General features: G+C 40.8%; 1 protein-coding gene across 7 annotated transcripts in view; it reads right to left on the minus strand.

The window, feature by feature from the left end:
* tcf12 (transcription factor 12) overlaps window positions 1-27,943 on the minus strand; it is a 329,491-nt gene that overhangs the window by 192,584 nt on the left and 108,964 nt on the right. For all 7 annotated transcript variants that reach the window (XM_043677468.2, XM_043677462.2, XM_043677465.2 and 4 more), the window contains one exon: window positions 19,854-19,956. In XM_043677468.2, coding sequence (XP_043533403.1) covers window positions 19,854-19,956 — 103 coding nt within the window. The remainder of the gene's footprint in view (window positions 1-19,853; window positions 19,957-27,943) is intronic.

Genomic DNA, 27,943 nt, shown 5'->3' on the forward strand with positions numbered 1-27,943 from the left:
CAGAAAAAAAGCAAAGTACAAAATGAAATTGAAGCAAAGAGGCCTCAAAATAGTTTCATTAAAGAAAGTTGATTACAACCCATAAATTTGGATGGGGATGCTTATAACCAGCAAATTAGAAGCAGCATCTGTAACCAAGCAAACTTTATATGGGCAATGCAAGTAATGCACTCGTTTCATATTCATATTGCACAATTTTTGATAGGCCCACTGCAGCATCCATCACATGCCAGGATAACATTCCCTTACATCTTGACTCAGGTTGCCAGTGATCATCCTGGTCAAATCTTTAACCTGACTTTCTCTCATCTCCATCTTCTCCAGTCACTTTTTTTCAATAGTGCAGTCCCTCAACCCCAGCTCCGAAGTGCTGCCCTTCATTCAGATACATTTCATAATTCCCAATGTAGACAATGCACTGTTTGGTGCCCAGCTTTGGCATCCTTTCCTACTCCGTTTTCAATGCTTAAAAACATAATCATTCACAAAATTGAGGTGCAAGGAAAACTTATACTGCACAAATCAGTTTTTGATTTTAAAAAACATTGTTTTATATTTAAAACTGTAGAAAAAGAGAGTTTTATTTTAGGAGAATGCAAGAAATCAGTATTTTACAATTTAACAAGCAATTATAAGATTTCCAAGATGGTGGCAGAAGAGTGGGTTGTTTTCGGCCTCGGTGCCTGTATTCCCGTTCATCTGGCTGGCCATATTCTTCTTTTTGTTTATTCTTTTCTCTTTTGGATCAAAGTTAATCTTTTCTTCGTTCCTGTGGCTGCGATGGGGGAAGGTTGCGAGGGCCTGCTGTGGTGGATCCAGATATCCCTGCTTTGTGGTCATAATGGCCATAGCTTTATTGAAGACTTCATCATCAGTGGGTCTGGTCTGTTCTTCTTGGCGACAATGCAGCAGTTTCAATGAGGGCTATAGCAGTGGCGGCATAGTGGTTCCAGTTTGTTCCTCGTGGCTGTGGCAGCAATGTAGCGGCTTCGGGCAGTGTCTGAAGTGGCAATGGCTTTAGCGTCAGTGACTTGGTGGGTCCAGTCCGCCCCTTCCTCCTTCCAATGATGGTGATGTAGTAGTTTCTGTGTCAGCTTCGGCAGCGCAGCATTGTACAGCCGGTCTGGAAATTTTTGCTTTGGCGACGGCCTCCCATAACCACTCCAGAGACCCAGGAGCCATGGAGGGAACAAAAGATGAACACTGTCCTAACTCTGTCTCAATAATTTATTTTTATGATTTCTGAAATTAAAATGGCGCCAAATTGTTGTGACTTATACACATTTCACTGTATTTTCATAAATACAAGTAACAATAAATTGCTATTCTAAGATGTTTTCCTTGAGGATACCAGCTGAGGGACTGCAAATATAAACACAATGAAACTTCAATACATTATGCAATGAAGGATTACTCAAAGTCAATTTACACAAAAAAATCCTAACTTTTTTTATAAACCATCCAATGTACATTTTCTATGCTTTTAGTGAATTAATAAGATTGATACAGTTTGTATATGCAAATTATTATTTGAAATGCTACCAACTTGAACTATCGCAAATGCGTTTTTTGCAATTACCAAATGAACTTGTCACATCAACATTTTTGCACAACACACAACGTTCACCATCTGAAGCTTTATTAGCGTAGACTAAAATACAAACTTTCTAGAGTTTTATACAACTGATCCTGTGTAGCTCTGTGTACCCTACAAGAGAGAAAGCAGCACACAATTTGACTATTCATCAAATCTAAGAGCCAAAGTGCACCTCTATGAAATAAATCTTATAATATTTTAACTTACTTCTTTCCACCAAATGTATTGCAAATACTTTTAAAAATGTTACCACCACCAGAATTCTTTAAAGGTGGCATTCTGCAAAATCAGTTCTTTCAAATATGATGGGCACTTTTATTTGATCCAAATAAATCAAACCATTCTGGTTTGTTCCACACATTTGTTCATTTTTAAATGCAATTCTTCATTGGATGTCAGACCAGCAGTAGACTGGAGAGGGGGAGGACAATGACTCATCAGGATTAGTCGTCACAGTTAAATACCCAATGATTCATTGTTTACTCAATATAATACTTTGTCTTCCTCACAGTTTAAGTACCACCCACATAATCTCTGTGGTTTAGAAACACAATTATCGATAAAAATTAACAAAAACAACCAAATAGAAGGTGAATAACAATGTATCGTAATGTTTCACTTTTAAAAGAAAAACATTCATAAGGTATACGCACATGCAAAGGAGGAGGTGCAGTGGGACAAAGGAGGTGTGGCACGCACATGGGAAAGTGGGTTAACAACAAACAGAAGGTAAAGAGAAATAAGGGAATCTGCATGGGAGGGAGGATACATGACAAGAAAGACCAAGCAGAGTCTGGGAAACACCTGTGACCAATGCTACCTGACAGATTCTGTACCTGATCAAATAATGACAATTACTGCTCCCTACCACAGCTGTTAGCCGAAAGGAGGAAAGCAGCTTCTCCAGGGAATACCAAAAAACAGAGTAGACACCTGCTGCATTGACTGTGCACAGGACATTAACTTGATGCTGAACTTTGATATGCCTTAAGGCACAATTGGAATACCAGACCAATAAAAACAGACGAGGTATTTATTTTTCTTGTTATTCAGCAGCAAAACATAGCTATGATTTAGGTTTCCTTGCTAATGTATACAAACCTTGGGCAATTTAAACCCACCACACTTTCTATCATCTCTAAATGACTACATAATTCAATTTCCTGGTAACCCATGATGTCTCATCAGAAGAAAATGAAAAACAGATGAGTGTAATTTCTCAGTGTGAACAAAACTCATTTAGTGCTATACTTCTGAGCAGAACTATATTTTGCCCAGTAGATTCTGAACAGCAGCTGAAAACCACAGCATTAACTTGGATTTTGCAAATGACAACACAATCTTCCTTTCTTCCACAACATAGTTCTACTCAAGCTAAACTTCAACATTTACAACACATAGTTCCCATCCATTACTTACAATGGTCTCATGCAACAAATAAAATGTACTATGCTGCATAATCTTTCTCCATCTTTGATTATATCTAAGTAAAAAATCAAGTATGCTGTAAGGATCAGTATCACAAATCGTTGACAGTCTGCATAACCCTGTACCAAAGTAAATGCTATCATGTATAGGCTTTGTTTGCATTTAGCCTTATACCAGGACTAGAAATTTTCACTGCACCTCTTACATTCAAAGCCTGGCTATTTCAGTACTTGAGGAACCACATTATTATTGGCACAGCACACAGTGAGACTGAGTGAACATTCACAATAACACTTTTGTTAATGAAAAGACCAGCAATATGATCTTGAATATCATTCCTCATTAAGGTAGAGGCACCAGTATACTAAAACAATAAGATTTTATTGCACAAAGACTACATTGCAAATTTCATATGTCATTCCTGAAATCTACTGTTATTTTTAAAAGGCATCAGAGGTTTCCCAAATTTCCCAAAGATGCACACTCTACATATGAAAACAATCTATAAGGGTACTTGGAGGCATTACAGTCTTCTGGATTTTAAGTCAGTTGTTTAGTTTAAGCACTTAAATTGGCTTTTAACTTAACATTACTGCTATGAGGAGATTGGAAATTAAATAGGCAATGGAGAAAACTAAAGTCATAAAGTGTGGTGCTGGAAAAGCACAGTCAGACAGGGAGCAGAGGAGCAGGAGAATCGACATTTCAGGCATGAGTCCATCATCAGAAATGAGCCCATCATCAAAAAAGGAGCTGATAAATGGGAGGAGGATGGGGGGAGGCAACTGGGAATGCGATAGGTGGGGGTGACAGTGATAGGTTGGAGAGGAGGCTGGAGCAGATAGGTCAGAAGGAAGATGGACAAGTAGGACTGTTCAAAAGGGTGGTGCCAAGTTGGAAAGTTGGGATAAGATGGAGGGAGAAGAAATGGGTAAACTGGTAAATTCCACATCGATCACGTGTGGTTGGAGGGTCCCAAGGAAGAAGATAAGGCATTCTTCCTCCAGGTGTCAGGTGGTCAGGGTTTGGTGATGGATACGGCCCAGGACCTGCATGTCCTTGGTAGAGTGGGAGGGAGAGTTAAAGTGTTCAGCCACAGGGCGGCGGGGTTGGTCAGTGCAGGTGTGCCAGAGATGTTCTCTGAAACGATTCCACCACCACCGGGCTTACTTTTTCCATCAGGACCCCCGCTCACCCTCTGAGGACCCTTTCTCATGCCCCCAACACATCCTATCCACCTGCTCACCCTGTGCTGGCCTGTTATCGGCCCTCGATCTCTTCATTTCCGACTGCCGCCGTGACAGAGACGGTTTCAACCTGTCCACCACTCTCACCCACTCCAACAACTCATCCTGGCAACACGCAGCCCTCCACTCCCACTCCAACCCCAACATCACCATCAAACCAGCAGACAAGGGGACGCTGTGGTAGTTTGGCACACTGACCTCTACACAGCTGAAGCCAGGTGCCAATTCAGGGATACCTCGACCAGGACCTCACTTCCCACCATCAAACCATTATCTGCCAGACCATCCACAACCTCATCACCTCTGGGAATCTTGCATCTACAGCCTCCAACCTCATAGTCCGAGGACCCACACTGCCGATTCTATCACCTACCCAGGATTCACAAACTTGACTGCCCCAGTCGACCCACTGTCTCAGCCTGCTCATGCCCCACTGAACTCATCTCTACATACCTTGACATCGTTCTGTCCCCCTTAGTACAGGAACTCCCCATCTACGCTAGGGACACCACCCACACACTTCACCTCCTCCATGACTTTCGTTTCCCCAGCCCCCAACGCCTTATCTTCACCATGGACATACAGTCCCTGTACACATTTATCAGCCATGACGAAGGCGTCCAAGTCCTCTGTTTCATCCTCTCACGTCGACCCAAGCAGTACCCTTCCACTGACACACTCATTCAACTGGGTGAACTGGTCCTCACCCTCAACAATTTCTCCTTCCAACCCTCCCACTTCCTCCAGCCCAAAGGGGTTGCCACAGGCATCTGCATGGGCCCAGCTATGTGCCTCTTCTTCGGGTACTTGGAACAGTCCATCTCCTGTAGCTACACCAACAGCATTCCCCACCTTTTCCTCCACTACATCAAAGACTGGATTGGCGCTACCTTGTCCTCCTACAAGGAGGGTGAACAGTTAATCAACTTCACAAACATCTTCCACCCCAACCTCAAGTTCACCTGGACCATCTCAGATACCTCCATTTCCAGCAACCAACTCAATATAGACATCTACTACAAACCCACCAACTCCCACAGCTATCTGGACTACATCTCCTCCCACAATGCCTCCTGTAAAAACGCTATCCCTTATTCCCAATGCCTCCGCTGAACCCCCCCCCCCCCCCCCCGATCCTCACCTTCCCCTCCACCAACCTTCAGGTAAATCGCATCATCCTCTGCCATTTCTGCCACCTCCAAACAGACCCCACCACCAGTGGGGCCTCCCTCCCCACTTCTTTCTGCATTTCAAAGAAACCATTCCCTCCGCAATTCCCTTGTCAGGTCCATACCATCCACCAACCCACCCTCCCTTCCCAGCACCTACCCCTGCAACCGCAAGAAGTTCAAAACCTGTGCTTGCGTCTCCCTCCTCACCTCCATCCAAGTCCCCAAAGGATCCTTCCACATCAGACAGAAATCTACCAGTACTTCCACACTCATCATCTCCTGTATCTGTTGCGCCAGATGTGGTCTCCCCTAGCGTAGATGGGGAGTTCCTGCCTGGGGAGACAGGATGCCAGGTTGCGAGTCGTTTCAGAGAACATCTCTGGCACACCTGCACTAACCTACTCCACCACCATGTGGCTGAACACTTCAACTCCTCCTCCTCCCACTCCATCAAGGACGTGCAGGTCCTGAGCCTCCTCCATTGCCAAAGCCTAACATCCAATGCCTGGAGGAAGAATGCCTCATCTTCCACCTTGGGACCCTCCAACCACACTGGATCAATGTGGATTTCACCAGTTTCCCCATTTCTCCTCCCTCCACCTTATCCTAGTCCCAACGGTCCAATTTGGCACCACCTTCTGGAATGGTCCTACCTGTTGATCTTCCTTCCAACAGATCTGCTCCATCCTCCTCTCCGACCTATCACATTCACCCCCACCTTCATCTACCTATCGCATTTCCAGCTGCCTTCCCCCCCAGCTCCACACAACCCCCGTTATTCCTGATGGAGAGCTTATGCCCGAAATGTCAATTCCCCTGCTCCTCTGATGCTGCCTGACCAGCTGTGTTTTTCCTCCACCACACTTTTTGACTCTGATCTCCAGCATCTGCAGTCCTCACTTTCTCCTCATGGATAAAGCTAGTCAAACCATGGTATATATTGTGCTTTATGTATTCCATGTAAAGATCAAAATTTGCCTGTCCACTAATGTTTTAATGATTGCTAACATGAAGGAGATTTATTAATCATTCTGGATAATCCTTATTTCTCCCAGTACCAAATCAATCAACAATCAACACGAGTTTGTTGGAAGAATCCTCTTTTGCTCAGCTGATATAGTAAAAGCTAGTGGATGAAAAATTGGTATCTATAAAGCTAATTTTGGTTTGATGGTCTGAAAAGAACCTGTCACCAAATTTGCAAAAGTCATCAGGAAGGTTGGATATCATCATTCTTTCTAAATCAACCATATGTGGTGCTGAAACTATGAAGAGATCTTTGATCTGTTCCAAGACAAGCCCATTGTAGTTTCTAGCAGTAGTTAAAAATCAGTGACAATCCAGAAAAAAGATTACAAGCAATTTATTAAAAATGAAAATAAATGTCGTGTCTAATTTACAGCCACAGAAGTCCAAAGTACATGTCAATTAGATTACATTCTTTGAACTCATTGCACCTTTCAAAATCAAAAGTAGTTAAAATTGCAAACAAGTAATAATTGTTGCTTCACTGGAATTTCCAGCACTTTTCTAAACTTATGGTGCAATCTTAAAGCATAAATCAGAGTGCACAATTTTCAAATGTACTTTTATGGTTTACAACATGCACAAAGTAATCAGTTGACAAATTATTACTTACTGGGTGTCAAACAGTGGGAAATAGATTGTATTTCAAGAAGGTATATTTTAATGACTCAAAATTTTGGTACTGGAACAAATTGAGAGCGATTCTTCGAGTGCAACCAAGAATGTTTTCTTAAGCAATTTGTTGTGTCATGAACAATGATACAGAGCTATATCTGGCTCTGGGTGACGAAGCAAACTTATTAAAGAATACTCGAGAGATAATGCCTCAAAATTAATTAGGTCTACAGTGAAAACTGATCAAGAAAGAAATGCTAAGCATAACTGGGTTGGACTGAAAATAGGAGAAAGTGAGGACTGCAGATGCTGGAGACAAGAGTTGAGAGTGTGATGCTGGAAAAGCATAGCAGGTCAGGCAGTATCCAAGGAGCAGGAGAATGGACGTTTCGGGTATAAGCCTTTCATCAGGAATTGATAATGAAGGATTATTTTTTGTCACCCAGATATAGCACTCGCTCTTTGTTCATGATAGTTTTTAAAAATTAATCACAGGATCAGGGTGTCACTGGCCAGGCCAGCATTTATTAACCACCCCTAATTGCCCAGAGAGTAATTAACAGTGAACCACATTGCTTTAGGTCTGGAGTCACATGTAGGCCAGACCAGGTAGGGACAGCAATTTCCTTCCCTAAAAGGCATTAATGAATCAAATTGGTTCTTCTAAAATTTGACAATGATTTCATGGTTATTATTATACTCTTTAATTCCAGATTTTCACTGAATTTACATTCCAGATCCCCGGAACAATACCTGGGTCTATGGATTTAAAGTCCAGTAATAATACCACGAGACCATTGCCTGCCTGAAATCTAAGAGTTGTGCACTACTACAGCACAATGCTTCACATTCATCCCACAATGCCACAGAATTGAAAGGTAATATCAAACATGCACAATGAAGAAAAAGGTAACCCCAGTTCAAAGAACATTGGAGAAGACAGCAAAAAAAATTGATCTTTTTAAGTTACACGTTAATTCATAATTTCAAATGAGGTGCATATAAAGAGCAACAGGTGTGTTCAATAAATTCTTCACTCCAAATGGACTCTGGAATCTGCAAGAGCTACTGATTTGAATAGTGATAAATTAGGGTGCAAGTTTGATAACTACACTATTAGCTACAGAAAATGCATGGCATTATGAGACTGACAATAAAAGAAAACATATAATGCAGTAAACTAGAGCCAATCTAATTATATAAACTGCATTACTACAAGTGATGGGGAAGCCTCGCATAATAAGCTTAAATTAATATTTCATACAACCAAGTTGACTTCCTCTTGAAAGAATCTTGGGAGTTCTGTTAAAGACAGAAATAACCTGATTCACAAGTGACTTCAGCAAGAAATACTTTACAAGTTCAGTATCATACTCAGCTGTAATGTTCCAACAACTGTTTATTGACAATCACAATACAAACACGAGCATGAAGAGGAGCTAGGTGGCAAACCACCACAGGAACCACATTCCATGCTGCAAGTCAATATTTTCAAAACGTTAGAGTTCATAAGGTAAATTACACATAGTTTGCACCTATATACATGATTCAGCAACAGCTTAAAAATACTGAATGAAAAAGGTTAAACTGTGGCTACACATGCTCAGTATATATACATACTTTTTGTACAATCCTTTTACCAAGCTAAGTATCTCCCACCATCTTCCTTAAACCTGGACAATTATGAACTGATGATCTCTCACCAAAAACCATAACCAGAAACAGAAACTGAAATATTTCCGCCAACATAATAGAAAAGCCAACCTGTCTCAGATAATTCCACAGCCTCAAGGTACGCAAAGGAACAGTAATGACAGCCACTTCCAAATGGATGCCACTACCAGACACATATTCCCTCTCCTCCCTTGTCAGCCTTTCACAGGGATCATTCTCTCTGGGACACCTTGGTCCACTACTCCTCCACTCCCAACATGTCCCCACACCTGAACAGTACTTTTCCATGCTATCTCAAAAGGTGCAGCACCTGCCTGTTCACTTCCTCCATCCTCACTACCGAATGTCCTAAACACACCTTCCAGATGAAGCAGCAATTCAACTGCATTTTATTTAATCTAGTCTACTGTATTTGCTGCTCACAACGTGGTCGGTTCTACACAAAGCACAGATACAGTGACCACTTTGCAGAACATATACTTTCTGACCACAAAAATGATCCTGAGCTTCCAGTTGCCTGCCATTTCAATACACCACCATGTGCACCAGCCAACATCTGTCCCGGGCTTGCTGCAGTGCTCCAGCAAAGCTCAGGGCAAACTGGGAGAACAATACCTCATTTTCTGCTTAGGAACCTTGCAGCCTTCTGAAGTGAACATGGAGTTCAATAATTGAACAGTCTGAGCACCTTCTCCCATGTCCTTAACCTGAATCCCACACACCAGGTCTTGTCATCACAGACTGCTATCACATAGTAACTATTCATTTTCCCAGACTGACCTTGACTCATTCTTTCATCTGCCTAACTGTTTTTCTCTCTGGGCTCTATCTCCACCTATTGTTTACTCAATCCCCTTCCCCCACCCCCTCTTTAATATATTTACCAACTTTTTCCGAGCGACTATCAGTTCTGAAGAAGGGTCATTGGACCTAAAAAGTTAATTCTGTTTTCTCTCCGCAGATACTGCCAGACTGCGGAGTTTTATCAGCAATTGCTGTTTTTGTTTCTGATTTTGAGCATCTGCAAATCTTTTTTTTTGAACACTAACGTTAAAGTCAGCAGAGTCAGATCAGCCTTTTAACTCTGCTGTTATAACAGAAAATGTGCAGGGGACATTTGCAGAAAACTGGCTCAGATTCTTCTACAAGAAATCCAGTCGAGACGACCAACTCTTCACAAAAGACAAATTGTATCCTTTTTCAGTTAGTAACAATTCCACATCATAAGACATATAATGCTACTTCAAATCAGACACTTCTATTGTTTTCGAAAACCTAAATAAATAGCTCTTCCCCTTTACTCTCATTCCCAGTTCTTAACTTACCTCCCTATCAGCCCAACATAGACTCAAGATGTTTGGCTATTTGACTCACTTTCATGATAAGCGTCAACATAATAATTCTTTAAAGGATCTGGGAACAAGATCAAATTGAAAAGAAATGCAACTAAATCTGTGTAGGTTAAGACTTGCGTCACTGACAGTAATTCGCCAACTCTCTCCCTGCTAATTAACCAACTGAACACATTTAAGAAACATTATGAATTTATTTCTCACTTCTGAACCCCTGTACAATCAGGTTGATAGCTATCATGTTTTCATCCATCAACAGAATCTACATGCTCAAAAGAAACAATGGCTGCAAAACTAATCTGCGTAAAGAGTATAAACAATAGATTAAAAACTGTGTTGGAAATCACACTCAACCTGGCAACTAGAATTTAAAATCCCTGAAGAGCAAGTTCCAATCTTCTCTTTCCTTCAATACCAATTCAACTTCAGGTGAGACTTTCAATTAAGGCTCTGTGTTCTCTCTCGAAAAGCAAAGTTGAGATTGCCAGCATCTCAGTTAACATTTACTCCTTAATCTGCATCACTAAAACAGGTTTGCCGATCATTACCACAATGTGGCTATGCTGTGAACAAATTACTGCTATTTGTCCTGAATTCAACATTGCTCAAACTACCATAGTAGTTATTTGGCTCTAAGGCACTTTTGCATGTCCAGAGTTTGTGAACAGCACTATTTAAATGCAAGTTCATTCTTTGTATGAAAAACAGAAAGAGCAGCACCAATGGATTCTGTTGGGATAATTATTGGACAACACTCAACTAAAGTAGAAGTGCAAAACTTTACACATAATGATCATGTAAATAAGCTTTCAAACATAAGGAGTTACAACTTAAACGATTCAAAGAAAAATCAGGATTGAAAAAGAAATTTAGTCCACTGAAGCTCACTCTTTCATACAGTAACTCATCCATCATTGTAGGTAAATATAAAACAAAGAACTAAAATTAAGAATTTGTCATTTTTAAAAGAACAAAATCTGCAATGCACGCATAAACAAGTTACAAAGCTATTATGAGTTAGCTGACTCAATTTTTTTTAACAAAGTAAGCAGTTGGTTGGATTGCAGTGTTATAAATCTATTGCAATTCCCTAAAATGCAAAGATGCAAGTTGTATTGAATTAACAGGAGACATCAAGTACGTAAACTCTGCATCACACAATTGTCCTTTTGGGGTTTAAAGCAGCATAAAAATACTCCCTCAGCATTCACATGATCTAGCAAAGAAACCCATTCAGCAGACGTGAAAGTCAACCAATACCAGATTTGTTGGATATGGATTACTGACTTGCAAGAAGAAACAGTTTTCATTGATAGGTATTAAGATACTTCTTCATTAATTTGAGGATCTATATTTAAAGGATTGTGGACAGTGATTCATTTGAAAAGTCTGAATAGACACTTACACCTTTTTTTAAAAGGAAGAAATAATAAAAAAATCATTAGAGTATACTTTTTAAAAAGTCACTTCTTGGAAGTCAGATGTCTTAAGCTAACTGGAATCAATCACTGGAAATCTCATGCCTGCGTTTGTGGCTGTCAGGACTTGGGTTTTGATTTGATGCTGTTTAAAATTGAGAGCGAATGAGGGAAAGCGAGAGAAAAAAACCCCTGCTCATCCTCTGCCTTCCTGAGAAAATCTTTTTTGGAGGTCTAGTGCGAGAATTGAAACCTTTATCCAGTTCTTGTCTTAAAAAAAACCTTTGAAGTCTCTGTGGTACCTGAATGAACTGCATCTGCAAAGTATCAATTGCCTGTACATAGTGACATTCGCCTTCGAACGCCAGAACACTGAACTGAAAGCCCCTTTATCCAAGTTAATCTTGGCAGAGAAAGTGTTTTTTTTTGGGCTACCATGCATAGTGTTGGGCTATTTAGAAGAATAGGCATTTGTACTTCCATGTTTCAGACAGAGTAATCTTTTTTTCCCTAAAAACTTAATTTAGTTCGGAAAGTTGATCAATAGATCTTTGTCTTCCAAACGTATTCCAGGTAAACACATTAACATGTTGCTGACTGAATAAATATTTAAATATGTACTGTAATGATAGAGGAGTTAGGTAAAAAACAGTGCACTCCTTTAGCCTTAGTCATAACACGGATTGTGGATTGAGCTTAAATACATTAGTTTCCTATTAATGGCGATAAAGGCATTTTAAGTAAACAATTATTCATAATTGTAAAAAAGCCCATATAGCCAAAACAGACTAATGCTAATGTATAGCACAACCATAAATTTACAAGGCTGAATTGAAGGTAGTTGCATTGCGACGAGTGACTTGCCACAATGCAAGCTCAAAATTGTCTGATGAAATTTGAGGTTCCAAACTATTTTTTAAAGCTTATCACAGGCAAGGCACAGAGAGTGTGAATCCTAAATATCAGATCTTCTGCTAAACAGAAACAGTGGGAACAGGAATGGAGATAACAAGTCTTTCAAACTATGAATTACGAATTTGATTGCCTAAGTTCCAGAGTAATTGTGATTCATTAGAAAGTATGAGCCCAAGTTTCCAGTTGCTTCTCATGTTAATTCCCTACTTGGCTTATATGCTGACATGGCTATCCTTCTCCAATTGCATTGTTCCAGTAAAGTTCAACGTAAGCTTTCAATTACGCACTTTACAACCTTCTGGATGCAGAGTTCAATAATTTCCAAGGATAAACTGAGAAATCAGAGTTAACATTTTGGATTGAGTGATCCTTCATCTCAACAGTTCTGAGGAAAGGTCACTTGACCCGAACATTAACTCTGATTTCTCTCCATAGATGCTGCCAGACCTGCTGAGCTCTTCCAGCAATTTACGTTTATGCTTCTGATTTACAGCATCCATTGTTTCTATTTTTCGGTTTTTCCAAACTCTTGATCTCTGGAGGACTTTGCTGAACTTTAACTTTTCTAAAGTTCAGTCTCTCTTGCACTTCCACTTTATCAGAGACCTTGCTTTTTCAATGTTCTACCCATCCATTGCTCAAAATCTTCTACCATTTCCCAGATCTGGAGAAACGTCCTTTCACTCTCGACATTCTCCGTCGACCACAAGTTTGTGGACTTGATTTTGCAAAGTCCAGAGGCCTGCTTCTGTACATATATATTTTAATGAGGTTCTGCAACTGATACTTAAGTGTCTTTAAAAAAAGTTTTTAAAAATTGTCCAATTGCCTAACAACTGAAATGCAGGGAAATAAAGACTAAGAAATCCAAAAGTCAACATGTTGGTGTACCAGAGAGCTGAAGTAGGAGACCAAAGTGTTAAATTTTCTCGTAAGAATTTTGAAGGTCCTGCTAGAAACAGACTAAGGAATTTAACATTTCCTTTGAATTTAAAGTAACAGTGAATCTAGATTGCAGTTCCTTCTTGGTATCTCAGGAAGAGATACCATTTAAAGAAAAAGCATTTAGTTCATATGCAGAAATTCGGTGGAAGGAAACCCATTTCAGCTATTCCAGCCTGACCAAGAAGTCTTGTTGTACAGTTAGTGGTAAATCTTCCATAGGGTTTTTGATTCTAAAGGACATTGCTGGGAAAAAAAAATTGAAGAACACAAGTTTGAAAGGTTTCTTGTTGTTCATAATGAAAACTTTCCAATCTTTTCCTCTAGTGTAATATAGTTGATGTTAATCTTTGTTGCATAGAGTCATAGTCTTAGAGATGTACAGCACGGAAGCAGACCCTTCAGTCCAGCTTGTCCACGCCAACCAAATATCCCAACCTAATCTAGTCCCACCTTCCAGCACCCGGACCATAGCCCTCCAAACCCTTCCTATTCATATACCCATCCAGAGGCCTTTTAAATGTTGCAATTGTACCAGCCTCCACCACTTCCTCTGGCAGCTCATTCCATACCTTCTGCATGAAAAAGTTGCCTCTTAGGTCTCTTTTATATCTTTCCCCTCTCACCCTAAATCTATGCCCTCTAGTTCTGGACACTCCCAACCTTGGGGAGAGACTGTGTCTATTTATCATATCCATGCCCCTCATGATTTTGTAAACCTCTATAGGGTCACCCCTCAGCCTCCGATGCTCCAGGGAAAACAGCTCCAGCCTGTTCAGCCTCTCCCTACAGCTCAAATCTTCTAACCCTGTCAACATCCTTCTAAATCTTTTCTGAACCCTTTTAAGTTTCACAACATCTTTCTGATAAGGAGGAGACCAGAACGGCACGTAATATTCCAACAGTGGCCTAATCAATGTCCTGTACAGCCGCAACATGACCTCGTATACTCCTGTACTCAATATTCTGACCAATAAAAGAAAGCAAACCAAACACCTTCTACACTATCCTATCTACCTGTGACTCCACTTTCAAGGAGCTATGAACCTGCACTCCAAGGTCTCTTTGTTCAGTAACACTCCCTAAGACCTTACCATTAAGTGTATAAATCCTGCTAAGATTTGCTTTCCCAAAATGCAGCACCTCACATTTATCTAAATTAAACTCCATCTGCCACTTCTCAGTCCACTGGCCCATTGGATCAAGATCCCATTGTAATCTGAAACCCTCCTGCTTAATTTAAGTCAGCAACACAGAAAAGATTTATCCCATGCAGTAATCTGTGAAAATTCAAGAGGCCAAGAACTATTAAAAATAAAAATTAATAACTTCATTTCTTAAAGTATAACAGAGAATAATCAACCAACTATTTACAACTCCTTCCTCTAACTTATCTTTTACCTTCCCTTCTATAATACTAGTCTGATAAAAAAAACCCAATTAAGATTTACCAAAAATTCAAGTTTTCAAAACCAGCCAGCTGTCAAATATTCTATGTGGATCTTCCTATGTCTTCTTTTCTTCTTCTTAGGGATTGATAAAGGTACCTTTTAAGACAGCTATTTTTCAGGCAGCCTCCACATCCTGGTGGCATGGCAGTTCTCCTCCCAACTGTTCAATTTTCCCCGATCTTATACCCCTAAAGCATCAGATTGTCACTGGCTTTTAAGACTGTCAATATACTAAATTCAAACTTGATATGTTTGGGATACAATTTAAACTGATTAGCCTAATTCGAATCTGTTTTTGTCTCCAGGCAACCAACTACCCTAGCTACTGGACCACACACTACATTGTATCTTGAGAACACTTTGTGCCATCAGGTAGTTCTGCTAGCTTTTAACTTTCTTAAAGGTACAGTACATCCACATCTTCATAACATCTTCATGCAAGCTAGGCAGCATCAGGAGATAGAGAAATCAACATTTTGGATATGAACCCTTCTTCAGGACTAGCTGTGGGGATAGGAGGAGCTATGGATAAAGAGGGGGGGGAATGTGGAGAGAGTAAGGGAATAGTGAGGTAGTGATCGCTGGACACATATTGGGTACCACCTGGCTGGTCGATGGGAGGGATGAATCTGGAAGGAAAGGTCGGTAGGTGGAATGGAAGGGAGGAGGCAGGGCTAGAAAGGGAGCTGGGGTACAGGCGGGAAGGTTATTTGAAATTAGAGAACTCAATGTTGCGTCCTCTGGGCTGTAGGCTGCCCAGGTGGAAGATAAGGTGTCGCACCTCCTTTGTTTCTGATTCACTGCGGCAATGGAGGAGGCCGAGGATGGACTCCCCAAGGGGGAGATGGAGGGGGAACTGAAATGAGCAGTAACTGAGAGGTCAGGTTGATCGGTTCAGGCCAGGCAAAGATGCTTGGCGAAACTGTCATCTAGTCTATGTTTGGTCTCACCGACATAGAGAAGACCAGATGGGGAGCACCAGATGCTGTAGACTAGATTGGAGAAGATGGAGGTGAACCTCTGTTTCACCTGGAATAACTGTTTGGGGCCCTGGATGGAGGTGAGGAAAATGTTGTATGGGCAAGTGTTGCATTTTTTCAGTTACAGGGAAAGTTACTGGATGGGATTGGAGTTGTGGGGAGTGTGGCGTGAGCCAAGATGTGGCGAAGGGAACGGTCCTTGTGGAAGGCAGAGCGGGGTGAGGAGGAGATGATATTCTGGGTGGTAGGGTCTAAATGGAATTGGCAAAAGTGTTTGAGGATGAAATATTGGATGCAGAGACTGGTGGGGTGGGAATTGAGGACAAGGGGGGGAAGCCTATTTTTATTATGTTTGGGGGAGGGGTTTAGAGCAGTGGAGTAGGGGATGGTGTGTGGTGGAGGGCTATCGAAATGACAAGGGTGGGGAGAACATTGCTTGAAATAGGATGACATCTGGGATGCTTGGAAGTGGAACATCTCGTCAGAGCAGATACGACAGAGATCAACCAGATCATCTACCATCTCCACTCCACCCCTCACCCCGCTCTCTTTTTCTATAGCGCCCCCTATCCTCCCAATCGAGTCCTGAAGAAGGGTTGATGCCCAAAACATTGATTTCTCCACCTTCTGATGCTGCCTGGCTTGCTATATTCTTCAAGCCTCCTGTTTGAATAGTCTGGAAGAAATTGGCCTGGACCAAACAATGTTGAAAAATATACAATGAAGCAATGTTTAAATATTTTATGGACATCTCTCTTTGACTGTGAGCCACAACCCAAGGATTCTCCCCAAGTAATAAAACAATTATTCCAGATGAGCCTCATGCTTAAATCAAAAACAAGATCACAGGAAACCTATTATGCTTTCTTATCTGATATCAACATGACTTCCTGCAAAGATAATACAATGTAAAATAGCTGATTAAATGCTGTTTTGGCCTCTGTTTATGATCAGAATTGCTGGTCCAAAATTCAGTCTTCAACAAACTAAAATTTTCTCTGCCTAAGGACTGGGAAGATCAAAGCTAGTAAGTTCAGTTCTATCACAAACCACATACATTGCTAACAATTCCATCCATCGGCCATGCACTCTCTCAGACTGAACTTGGATGGTCACAAACTTGGCATCATGTTAAACTTTCAGCTCGGTTCATTGCCTTCTTTACCACAAAGACTGTCAAACCCCATCTTCAAAGCTGCCCATCCAAGTCCAGCCTCTCTGTTGCAGCCTCACTCACCCATGTCTCTCTCAACTTCACACTACCAATGATCTCTGGTCAACCTCCCATCTTCTGGCCTTCTGTAAACTTTAGTTGATCAAAACTATGTTGTCTGTATCTGGTACAGCTGTTATATTATCTGGTCCTCCCTGACCTACTGTGACTATTTACTACTTTGACTCATCCTTAAAGTTCCATCCCTCATGTTTAAACTTATACTTTGTCTTATCCATTCCCACCTCCAAACCAATCTTTCAAATCAATTTTTGTAATAAAGGCCCTCTGAAGGAGATAAAAATTGATCACCTATTTGTCATTTCTGGCTAGAAATAGCTGTGAATAGATCAGCCTTGATTTTTGCAATCATTCTGCATGTTGCCATCATTAAGGATGGAGATGTTATCAGAGCTTTCCCCTGCATTGTTTAGATTTTTTTTTAGATTTTAGATTAGATTACAGTGTGGAAACAGGCCCTTCGGCCCAAGAAGTCCACACCGACCCGCCGAAGCGCAATCCACCCAGACCCATTCCCCTACATTTACCCCTTCACCTAACACTACAGGCAATTTAGCATGACCAATTCACCTAACCTGCACTTTTTTGGATTGTGGGAGGAAACCGGAGCACCCGGAGGAAACCTACACAGAGACGGGGAGAATGTGCAAATTCCACACAGACAGTTGCCTGAGGCGGGAATTGAACCCGGGTCTCTGGCGCTGTAATTACCCACCATCATTCAAGATCTGATTCATTGGTTGTCATGCTCTATTTAATACACACAGTCCAATGTTGCATCTACAGAAAGTCAGCATCTCTAACTTAGATATGTCTGATGTTGCTCCTGAGCAGGCTCTTCTATATTCCTTGTTGAACTCAAGTTTGACCTAGATTGATGGCAATGCGGAAGTGAGGGATATTCCAGGCCAAGATCACAGGTTATAGTTGAATATCCTTCTGCTGGTACTGACAGTCCACAGTGACCCAGGGATTTCTCAGAAGTTCAAGAATTGTTCTGAACTATTCCATTTAGCAGCATAGTAGAATCACACGTTAAAGAAGCACGCAGACTTATAAAGACCGAATGGCAGGCACTCCTGCCAAGAATTGACAGATATGTGAATTTGCAACAGATTGGTCAGGTCGAGGTCATTTAGGGTTTTCCCTCCTGTCACTTCTCTCACCAACTGCTGCAGACCAAGACTGGCAACTTCATCCTTTAAGACCTGGCCAGCTCTGTGAGGAGTGGTGCTACCAAGCCATGTGGTTGTGCAACTTCAAACTCCACGCACAAAATAGTGCGTGCCACTTACACCCAGGCATGTAAAACATGCAGGGGCACTGATGCATCAGCAGGGTGATGGGTTGTAATCATCAGATTTCATTGCCCAAGCTTAACCTGATGCCTTGAGACTTGATGAAACCAGAAGTTCATACTGAGAATTTCCAGTGTCACCAAATTCATAATACTTGACTGCAACCTCTGGTGGGTTTGTGCTGCCAATCAGACAGTCCAAGGTGTTAACTTAAAGGTATGATTCAGAGAGAGTTGGGCAGCTCTCCAAGCTTTAGAACAATTTTCCAGATGTTTATGAGGCTAAAGGTTGTATCATTCCATCCTTGAATATGGTACAACTAATTACTGACTTTAAAAACATGATAGAAATATTTAATGATTTTAAAATGGTTATTACATGCTGACCAAATGGAAACTAAAGAAAGCATGTTGTTAATTCTGATTCAATGAAAAGACAAGGCATGAGAAAAGCTTCTGGCAAGAAAGTTAAGATCTTCTGGATATGGATTTACTTATAATACTTATTTTGCTGTGGCTGTAATTGCAATGCTGAGATCAACAGAAGAGGCCATAGGCATATGATTATTGTCTATGTTAAGTTTTTTTAAGCACAAAGATAAAATACTTTGGAAATAATTGTATAATGCAAGAAAATGTTCAACTAATTTAGTCATTTCTTCTAACAGCAAAATTCTACAGATGAATTTACTCAGTCAACACAGCTATTTAGACACAAATGCATCTTCAACACACACAAATGAGAGAAGTGCTTTTAGCAGGAGGACAGTGGAAGGAGAATGTGTTTGTCCAAAAATAGGCATCTTTTTGATTATCTTGCTAGATTTCTGGTATTCCACGCAGAAAGTAAGTTTGATCTTGACTTCAAATAACAATTCAACCAGGTTTTCTTTAGCAAGTTAACTTTGCAAACGACCAGAGTCATGACAGGACACCTTAGTTTCAGGAAAAAGACTCAAGTTTAGGGTAAAATATGCTGTCTCCAAAGACCAGCATGAAACATCTCATAAACTTTGCTCAGCTAAAGAACGCGAGTATGGATAAAACAGTATGTGTAAATGGGTATATCGGAGGTGAGCATGAACAGCCCTCTTTTATAAACATATTTTAAATAAACCTCGAAGTCCACTTTCAGAATTAATGAAATGGATCTTAACCCTTCAAGAAAAGAAGCTTCCTCTTACAAACTGGAATTGCCTGAAACATTTCAAACTTAGAAGGGGGAAACAGTTGTTTGAAAAATAGAGAAATGGAAATATTTCAACATAAAAAGAGACATCAGTGTTCTATAATTTCACAAACACACAGAATGAAGAGCAGAATGCAAGGCATTTTAAAATGAAGAAGTACCTATCACAGACGTGTGTGATGAAAGTAATGGAGCAAAAGATTTGGTGAAAGGTCTACTTCCAATAACTTAATTGCTGCAATTGAGTTCTAAGGATGATAATTGGTTCTTCTTGACCAAAGAGGCTTTCAAAGGCTACAAAATAATTCCAACATACCCATTAGACTGGAGTTTATGAATGGTGTTGGTGATAAACCTTCATGGGATCCTAATCGACCTTCATTCAAATGTTCACCATAGTGAGGACTGTCTGCAAAGGCCTGAGGGGGGAAAAAAAACACCAGCGTTCATGAAGTAGTCATGTAAATTATATATTACATATTTGGACTAATAATTAGTCTATTCAAATACACTGAAGCTTAACAATTACCAACTTCAAATTTCCTGGAAATTCTGAGGATAATATATTAGCTTTTACACCCAAGTATTTTCCTTTGATTTTTCACAGCAATCTTATTCAGAGATACGTTTACTTAGAATTTAAATCATATTTCAAATAGATGAATGTTAGAGCAAAAGCAATTGTAGTGCTCAAACATTTTTGATATGTTAAATGAACCAACTACAAAATATGAGCCAGAACACAATGACAATATGCTAATCTATATCCATCCATTGCAAATTGCTGCTCAAATCTGTCAGACATCCAGATGCAAAGAAAAGGACAATAAAACTCAAAATGGGCTATTAAATTAACCATTAATTAAAAACTTCAATACTTGAATAAATATCCAATAAACTAGCCAGTCAAATGCCTTTCCATTTCTTAGACAGTAAAAGGCACTTAATCAACAAGTACATAATCAGCACAAATCAAAGGAATGTTTTAATTCCCTAAAGCGAGAAAATGATAAGAACCATGAGAAGAAAAAGCAGAGTTCATGCTTCAGGTTAATGTCCTTTGATTAGATAATCATCAAACCAAAACACTCCTCTCTCCGCAGATACTGCCTGAGCTGCTGGGTACTGAGAATACTTTATTTCTAATTGCTGATTTCCAACATCTGCAGTAGTTTACTTTCGTATTAGACCCCAAAGGTTGGTATTTACTAACTGATCGGTAGCAGTTTTGTTTCCAAATTCTTCACTACAAAGTCTTGTAGCATTTGAGAGTGTTAAAATTAGGTAAACTATTGAAATGAAGGCAGCTGGAATTTCAAAGCACTCTGACTCAGAAAAGCTGTTTTGTCGTAAACAGGGATTTAAAGACGCAAACAACCAAGCAGCCAGTTGGAAAATCCTCTATCCAATTTTGGATGAATCTTCCATCACTGTCTGTTAGCAGGAAAAGATGGTATAACAGCATGACCATCTCTTAGACCTCACTTCAATATTCATCATCATCCAGCCACTAGAACAGATGTTTCTTCGTTCCACTCTCCTGCAGTTATACTAATGATTGCAAAACCGAGAGGCGCATCAGCAAGATGATTTTTCTTGATAATATTCCCATCAACTCTTCACATTCTAGAGTTACAGCCCAAATATAAACATATTTATCAGTGAAGCAGTCTCCTGGTTATTGGGAGGCTGCAGCGGAGCCAGGGGCTCCTGGCTGTGGGATGAGTGTGGGTCTCGTATGGGACACAGTGGCGTGGTGGGGCCAGTGACAAAGAGATACTGTCGGAAGAGAGGCAACTCTGACACTGGTGGGTCAGACGCAAGTGTTGTTGGTCAGCCGGTTCAGGACTCATGGCAGAAATGGAGCAACCAAATGCAGTCTCTTTCAGCTATAGCTTTTTTATTTTTAAACTATTCAAAATGGCACTGGATTGTGTTGACAGTTGAAGCTTTTCACTGTACTTTATTTACTATGTTGTCATTGTCGAGTACAAGTGACAGGAGATCATAATTTTTTCATTCAAATTCTCAATAAGAAAGAGGGCATGGGTGGTCTCATTCAGGCAAATTCATCATTCACACATCACATGAAATTTGGTTGAGGGGACTGTATTAGCTGCAATTCAGAGTGGTTTGCTGATGAGTCAAAAGGTTGTGGAGATTAAGTGCAGTCTCGGACTTGAATACATCAATCTAACAGTCCAGTTCAGTACTGATGGAGTGCTGTCACTATCAGATTGCTGTTTGTGGAAGTCTGATGTGCGCCAAACAGCTGCTGTGTTTTTCACTTCACGGAAATTATAGAACTTTAAAAGTACCTCAGGAATCATTAAATGCTTTGGGGCATATATAAAAGGCACTCACTAGTCTTCATTGCAAATTTTATTTTAAAAAATGAATGTGTACTGTATGCAACTAATATGTGAAATACTCCTGTGGATGGCAGTAATGAGTATGCAACATTGACTTGTTCAGTAAATATTCATCAAGCACTCTGCGATTGCTCCAAGAGGCAAGTAACTAAATAAAAATACCATTTTCCATCCAGCATGTTTCCTAGTGTCCAAGTAAGACTGGAAACAAAATAAGAACCAGAAGATTTCACACTCAAATGTATTATTTTGGGGAAAAAAGATCAAAACAGTGGCACTTTTAAGAGGAGGAAGATAGACAAAGGGCAGTAACCATTTGGAGATTTTAATTGGCACAGGAATATTTATTTATTATTACCTTCTGATATTTTTTCTTTCCTTCTCTCCTTTTTCAATTTCATTCCCTGACAGCAAATCTTACGAAGATCTATGTCCAAGCTACATTGTGGAAGCAGATGATTAACCTAAACAGTCTATGGTGAAGTTTACTCTACACCTGAGCAAATATTTTAATTACTTCTACAAGCAAGTGGGACTAGATTAGGTTGGGATATTTGGTCAGCATGGACGAGTTGGACTGAAGGGTCTGTTTCTGTGCTGTATATCTCTATGCGTCTATGAGCACATGGTCAGTGAGGGAGAAAGAGAAAGAAACCTACACTGCTAACTGACACAGCAGTGAATCTGCACAGTGACTGTCTTTGCTGTGTGAGTTCATGTATCTCTGGACATCGGAGTGCATCTAGGAAAAACTAAAACAGCGAAATTCACAGCTGACCTTGGAGGAACTGTATGGGAGAGCTCACAGCACACAAACAGATAAGTGAATAGTTTTTAATGTATAACCTTGCTGTAAGTCTACAGTAGTGAGTAGAGTGGGCTCTTCCTTGATTATATGTTTATTAAGATCGGTCTCTTGATTAAATTTCAAAAATAAAAACCATAAGTATAAAGTTAGCCTAGAGCTGTTTTTGAGAGCAAAAAGATGGGACTATTTTCTGGGTCTGTCAAATTTGAAAGAGCAAAGATGGCCTTCAGTAGAGTGATATGCTCTTCCTGTTGGCTGTCGGAGTTTAGATAGACTTTCCACATTACTGATGATTACGTCTGCAGGAACTGTCTTTCGTTGCGAATTCCATCAGATCACATGTATCAGTTGGAGTCGCAGTTCGAGGCAATGAGGAATTTACAAGAGCGGAGGGTGTAAATGGATGGCTGTTATAGGAAGGGAGAAAAACTGCAGATACAGTCAGGTAGATGGGTTAACTCCAAGAAAGGCAGATGGGGTAGGCAAGAAATGCGAGTGTGTTCTGTGGCTATCCCCATTTCAAACAAGTATGCTGTTTTGGAAAATGAAGGGGGTGATGGATTCTCAGGGGAATGTAGCATGGACAGCCAAGTTTCTTGTATCAAGGCTGGCTCTAACGTAATGAGGGTACGTCGAGTTCCAAGCAATTGATTGTGATAGGGGTCTCTCTAATAAGAGGCAGAGACATGCGTTTCAGCAGCCAGCAGCGAAAAATCAGAATGGAGTTTTGCATCCCTGGTGCCAGGATCAAGGATATCTCAGAGAGGATGCAGAATGTTCTCAAAGGGGAGAGGGACCAGCAAGAGGTCATTGTCCACATTGGAACTAACAACATAAGAACGGAAAAGGATGAGATTCTGAAGGGAGAACACAAAGTTAGGCAGGAATTTAAAAAGGAGGTCCTCGAGGGTAGTAATATCTGGATCACTCCCAGTGCTACAGCTAGTGAGGGTAGGAATAGGAGGATAGAGCGGATGAATGCACGGCTAACGAGCTGGTGCGGGGGAGTAGGGTTCACATTTTTGGATCACTGGAATCTCTTCTGTCATAGAAGTGACCTGTACAAGAAGGATTGATTGCACCGAAAATGGAAGGGGACTCATATACTGGCAGGGAAATATGCTAAACTAGTAAGGTGGGGGAGGTGGGACCCAGGGAAATACTGAGGAAAAAAATCAAACTGAGACTGATACAGTTGGGAAAAGGAGAGAGTCAAACAGGCAGGAACAAAACATTTGACAAGGTAGAACTGATAAATTAAACTGCATTTATTTCAATGCAAGAGGCCTAATAGGGAAGGCAGATGAAATCAGCATGGTTAGGAACATGGGATTGGGAAATCATAGCAATTCCAAAAATGCGGCTCAGGGATGGACAGGACTAGCAGCTACAAATATTACAGGAAGGATAAAAAGGGGGAGTGGGGGGGGGGTGCTGCATTTCGGATAAGGGATGCCATTACTGCTGTAATTAGGGGTGTATTCCTGGGAATTCTTCCAGGGAAGTTGCTTGGGTGGAACTGATAAATAAGAAAGGGATGATCACCTTACTGAGATTGTATATTGGACCCCCTAATAATCAGCAGGAAATTCAGAAATAAATTTGTAAGGAGATCTCAGTTATCGATAAGAATAATAGGATGGTTATGGTAGGGGATTTTAACTTTCCAAACAGACTGGGACTGTCATAGTGTTAAGGGTTTAGATGGAGAAGAATTTGTTAAGTTCGTACAAGAACATTTTCTGATTCAGTGTGTGGATGTACCTACTCCAAATGGCACAAAACTTGACCTACTCTTGTGAAATAAGGCAGGGCAGGTGACTAATGGGGGGGGGGGGGGGGGGGTGTTTGGAATTTTGGGCCAGTGATCATAATTCTATTAGTTTTAAAATAGTGATGGAAAACGATAGACCAGATCTAAAAGTTGAAGTTTTAAATTGGAGGGAGACTAAATTTGATGGCATTAGGCAAGAACTTTCAAAAGCTGATTGGGGACAGATGTTCACAGGTAAAGGGACAGCTGGAAATGGGAAGCCTTCAGAAATGAGGTGAGAGTCAAGAGACAGCATATTCCTGTAAGGGTGAAAGTAAAGGCTGGTAGGTGTCGGGAATGCTAGATGACCAGAGAAATTGAGGTTTTGGTTAAGAAAAAGAAGGAAGCATATGTCAGGTATAGACAGGAGAGATCAAGTGAATCCTTAGAAGAGTATAAAGGCAGTAGGAGTATACAAGAGGGAAATCAGGAGGACAAAAAGGGGACATGAGCTAGCTTTGGCAAATAGGTTTAAGAAGAATCCAAAGGGATTCTATTAATACATTAAGGATAAAAAGGTAACGAGGTAAAGAATAGGACCCCTCAAAGATCAGCAAAGCAGCCTATGTATGGAGCTGCAGGAGATGGGGGAGGTAAGAAACAAGTATTTTGCATCAGTGTTTACTGTGGAGAAGGACATGGAACATACAGAATGTGGAGAAATAGATGGTTACATTTTGAAAAATGTCCATATTACACAGGAGGTTGAGCTGGATGTCTTGAAACACATAGAAGTGGATAACATCCCCAGGACCCGATCAGCTGTACCCTTGACCTCTGTGGGAGCTAGGGGTGTGACTGCTGGGCTCCTTGCTGAGATATTTGTATCAGTGATAGCTGAGGTGAGGCGCCGGTAGACTGGAAGTTGACTAATATGGTGCCACTATTTAAGAAAGGTGGTAAGGACAAGCCAAGGAACTAGACACTGGTGAGCCTGACATCAATGAGAGGCAAGTTGTTGGAGGGAATCCTGAGTGACAGGATTTACATGTATTTGGATAGGCATGGACTGATCGGGGTAGTCAGCATGGCTTTGTGCATGCAAAATCTGTCTCACACACTTGATCGAATTTTCTCAAGTAGTAACAAAGAGGATTAATAAGGGCAGAGCGGTAGACGCGATCTAAATGGACTTCAGTAAGGCATGCAACAAGATTCCTCATGATAGGCTGCTCAGCAAGATTAGATCTCATGGAATACAGGGAGTACTAGCCATTTGGATACAGAACTAGCTCCAAGGTGGTGATAGAGGGTTGCCTTTCAGACTAGAGACCTGTGACCAGTGGTGTGCTACAAAGATCAGTGCTGGGTCCACTTCCTTTTGTCATTTACATCAATGATTTGTGTGTGAACATAGGAGGTATGGTTAGCAAGTTTGTAGATGTCACCAAAATTGGAGGTTTAGTGGACAGCAAAGAAGGTTATCTCAAAGTACAACAGGATCTTGATCAGATGGGCCAATGGGCTGAGGAATGGCAAATGGAGCTTAATTTAGATAAATTCAAGATGCTGCATTTTGGAAAAGCAAATCAGGGCAGGACTTATACACTAATGGTAAGGTCCTAGGGAGTGTTGTTGAACAAAGAGACCTTGGAATGCTGGTTCATAGTTCCTTGAAAGTGGAGTCGCAGGTAGATAGTATAGTGAAACAGGTGTTTGGTATGCTTTCCTTTACTGGTCAGAACATTGAGTATAGGAGTCAGGAGGTCATGCTGCAGTTATACAGGACATTGGTTCGGCCACTTTTTGAATAGTGTGTAATTCTGGTCTCCCTCCTATCGGAAGGATGTTGTGAAACCTGAAAGGGTTCAGAGAAGATTTACAAGCATGTTGCCAGGGTTAGAGCATTTCAGCTATAGGGAGAGGCTGAATAGGCTGGGACTGTTTTCGCTGAAGTGTCAGAGGCTGAGGTGACCATATAGAGGTTTATAAAATCATTAGGGGTATGGATAGAGTAAACAGACAAGGTCTTTTCCCAGGGTAGGGCATGTCCAGAACTAGAGGGTGAGACGTTTACGGTGAGAGATGGGTATATGAATAGGAAGGGTTTCGGTATGGACCAAGTGCTGGCAAATTGAACTAGATTGGTTTTGAATATCTGGTCAGCTTGGACAAGTTGGACCGAAGGGTCTGTTTCCATGCTGTACATCTCTGTTCAGCCCTATTACTGTACATCCATAGTAAAAAAAACAGTTGGAGAAACTTTCATTGCTCCAATTCTGAATCTATGCTATTCACAAACTTCTCAGTCTCTTGTGAATGCACCATAATGCCCACAGCTGCTACTCATGCTTCAAAACCCAGAACTTGAGTTGCTCCAGCAGGAAGCATCTCCTGCATCAATGGTCATCCATACTGTGAGAAATATCTAGAATTTCCCATGTACTGCAGGTTGTACAAACAAGGCCCGAATTCCCCACACTTATTGAATAGAATAAAGACTCTTGTGTATATTGTACCTTTATTCCTACGTAAAGGATAAACTAGAAAAATCTTATTTACATCCAGAGTCCCACTGAGGTCTGCCACCAGCCTATCTGCTTCTCTGCAAGGGTCATCACCTTACCAACCCCTCTCAGTGACTTTGACTGCTTGTCACAAGACCTCCCTTTGCTCACACCTTTTTGTTAATAGCTGAACCATGGAATAAAACAAAACTTGTGTGTTCTGGTAGATGAAGCTAAAAACCATAAATTTTTAGTAGAATTCAAATCAAAATTACTCCTACAATTAAAAAAAAACTAATTTTCCTAACTGCAAACCTAACAAAGCATATAAATTAATCTCCATTCTCCAACTGCTCATGTTAAATTTGAGAAGTATGACCCACTTCATCGGAAAGATAGCAATGAAAAAAAAATTTTGGGGGGGAAAATAACAAACCTCTCCCTCACTGCATTGCTTCGCTTCTCATTGATTCCAATCCCAAATGACAAGAGGATGTAAAAGGACAGCATGTGCAACAAAATGGAATGCGCTCATGACAGAATATACAGAACCACAGGCCACGGGGCAGAACGAAGGGCACTGGAATGAATAGGAAAGAAAGCAGCTCAAGATCACTTCAGCCTATGACCCAGAATCCTCTGGGACAATTAGATCAACAGTCACTGAACATCCATCATTTCCCAGACTACAGGGTAACTTTCAAGTCAGCTTTAATGAGCCTAAAACAAGCCACACTATCTGCACTATGTGTCATCAGTCAACCAAAGGGCTAGTAACTGCTGGCTAAATAACTGCCAAACCATTAAGCGCTTTCAGTTGCACGTCACAGCTTCTTCTGCTGTACTGCCTCTAAGTAATCTTTTGAGAATGTAAAGTCCCAGGTGAATCCTTGCTTCAGTTTAACTACTTCAAAATCAATGATACACAAGTGATGGACATGAGGAATGCATTCTCAGTGACATATA

This window comes from Chiloscyllium plagiosum, unplaced genomic scaffold (assembly GCF_037043375.1).
Source record: "Chiloscyllium plagiosum isolate Xiang-an unplaced genomic scaffold, Cpla_swu_hap1 HiC_scaffold_39, whole genome shotgun sequence".
In the NCBI taxonomy this organism is placed as follows: domain Eukaryota; kingdom Metazoa; phylum Chordata; class Chondrichthyes; order Orectolobiformes; family Hemiscylliidae; genus Chiloscyllium; species Chiloscyllium plagiosum.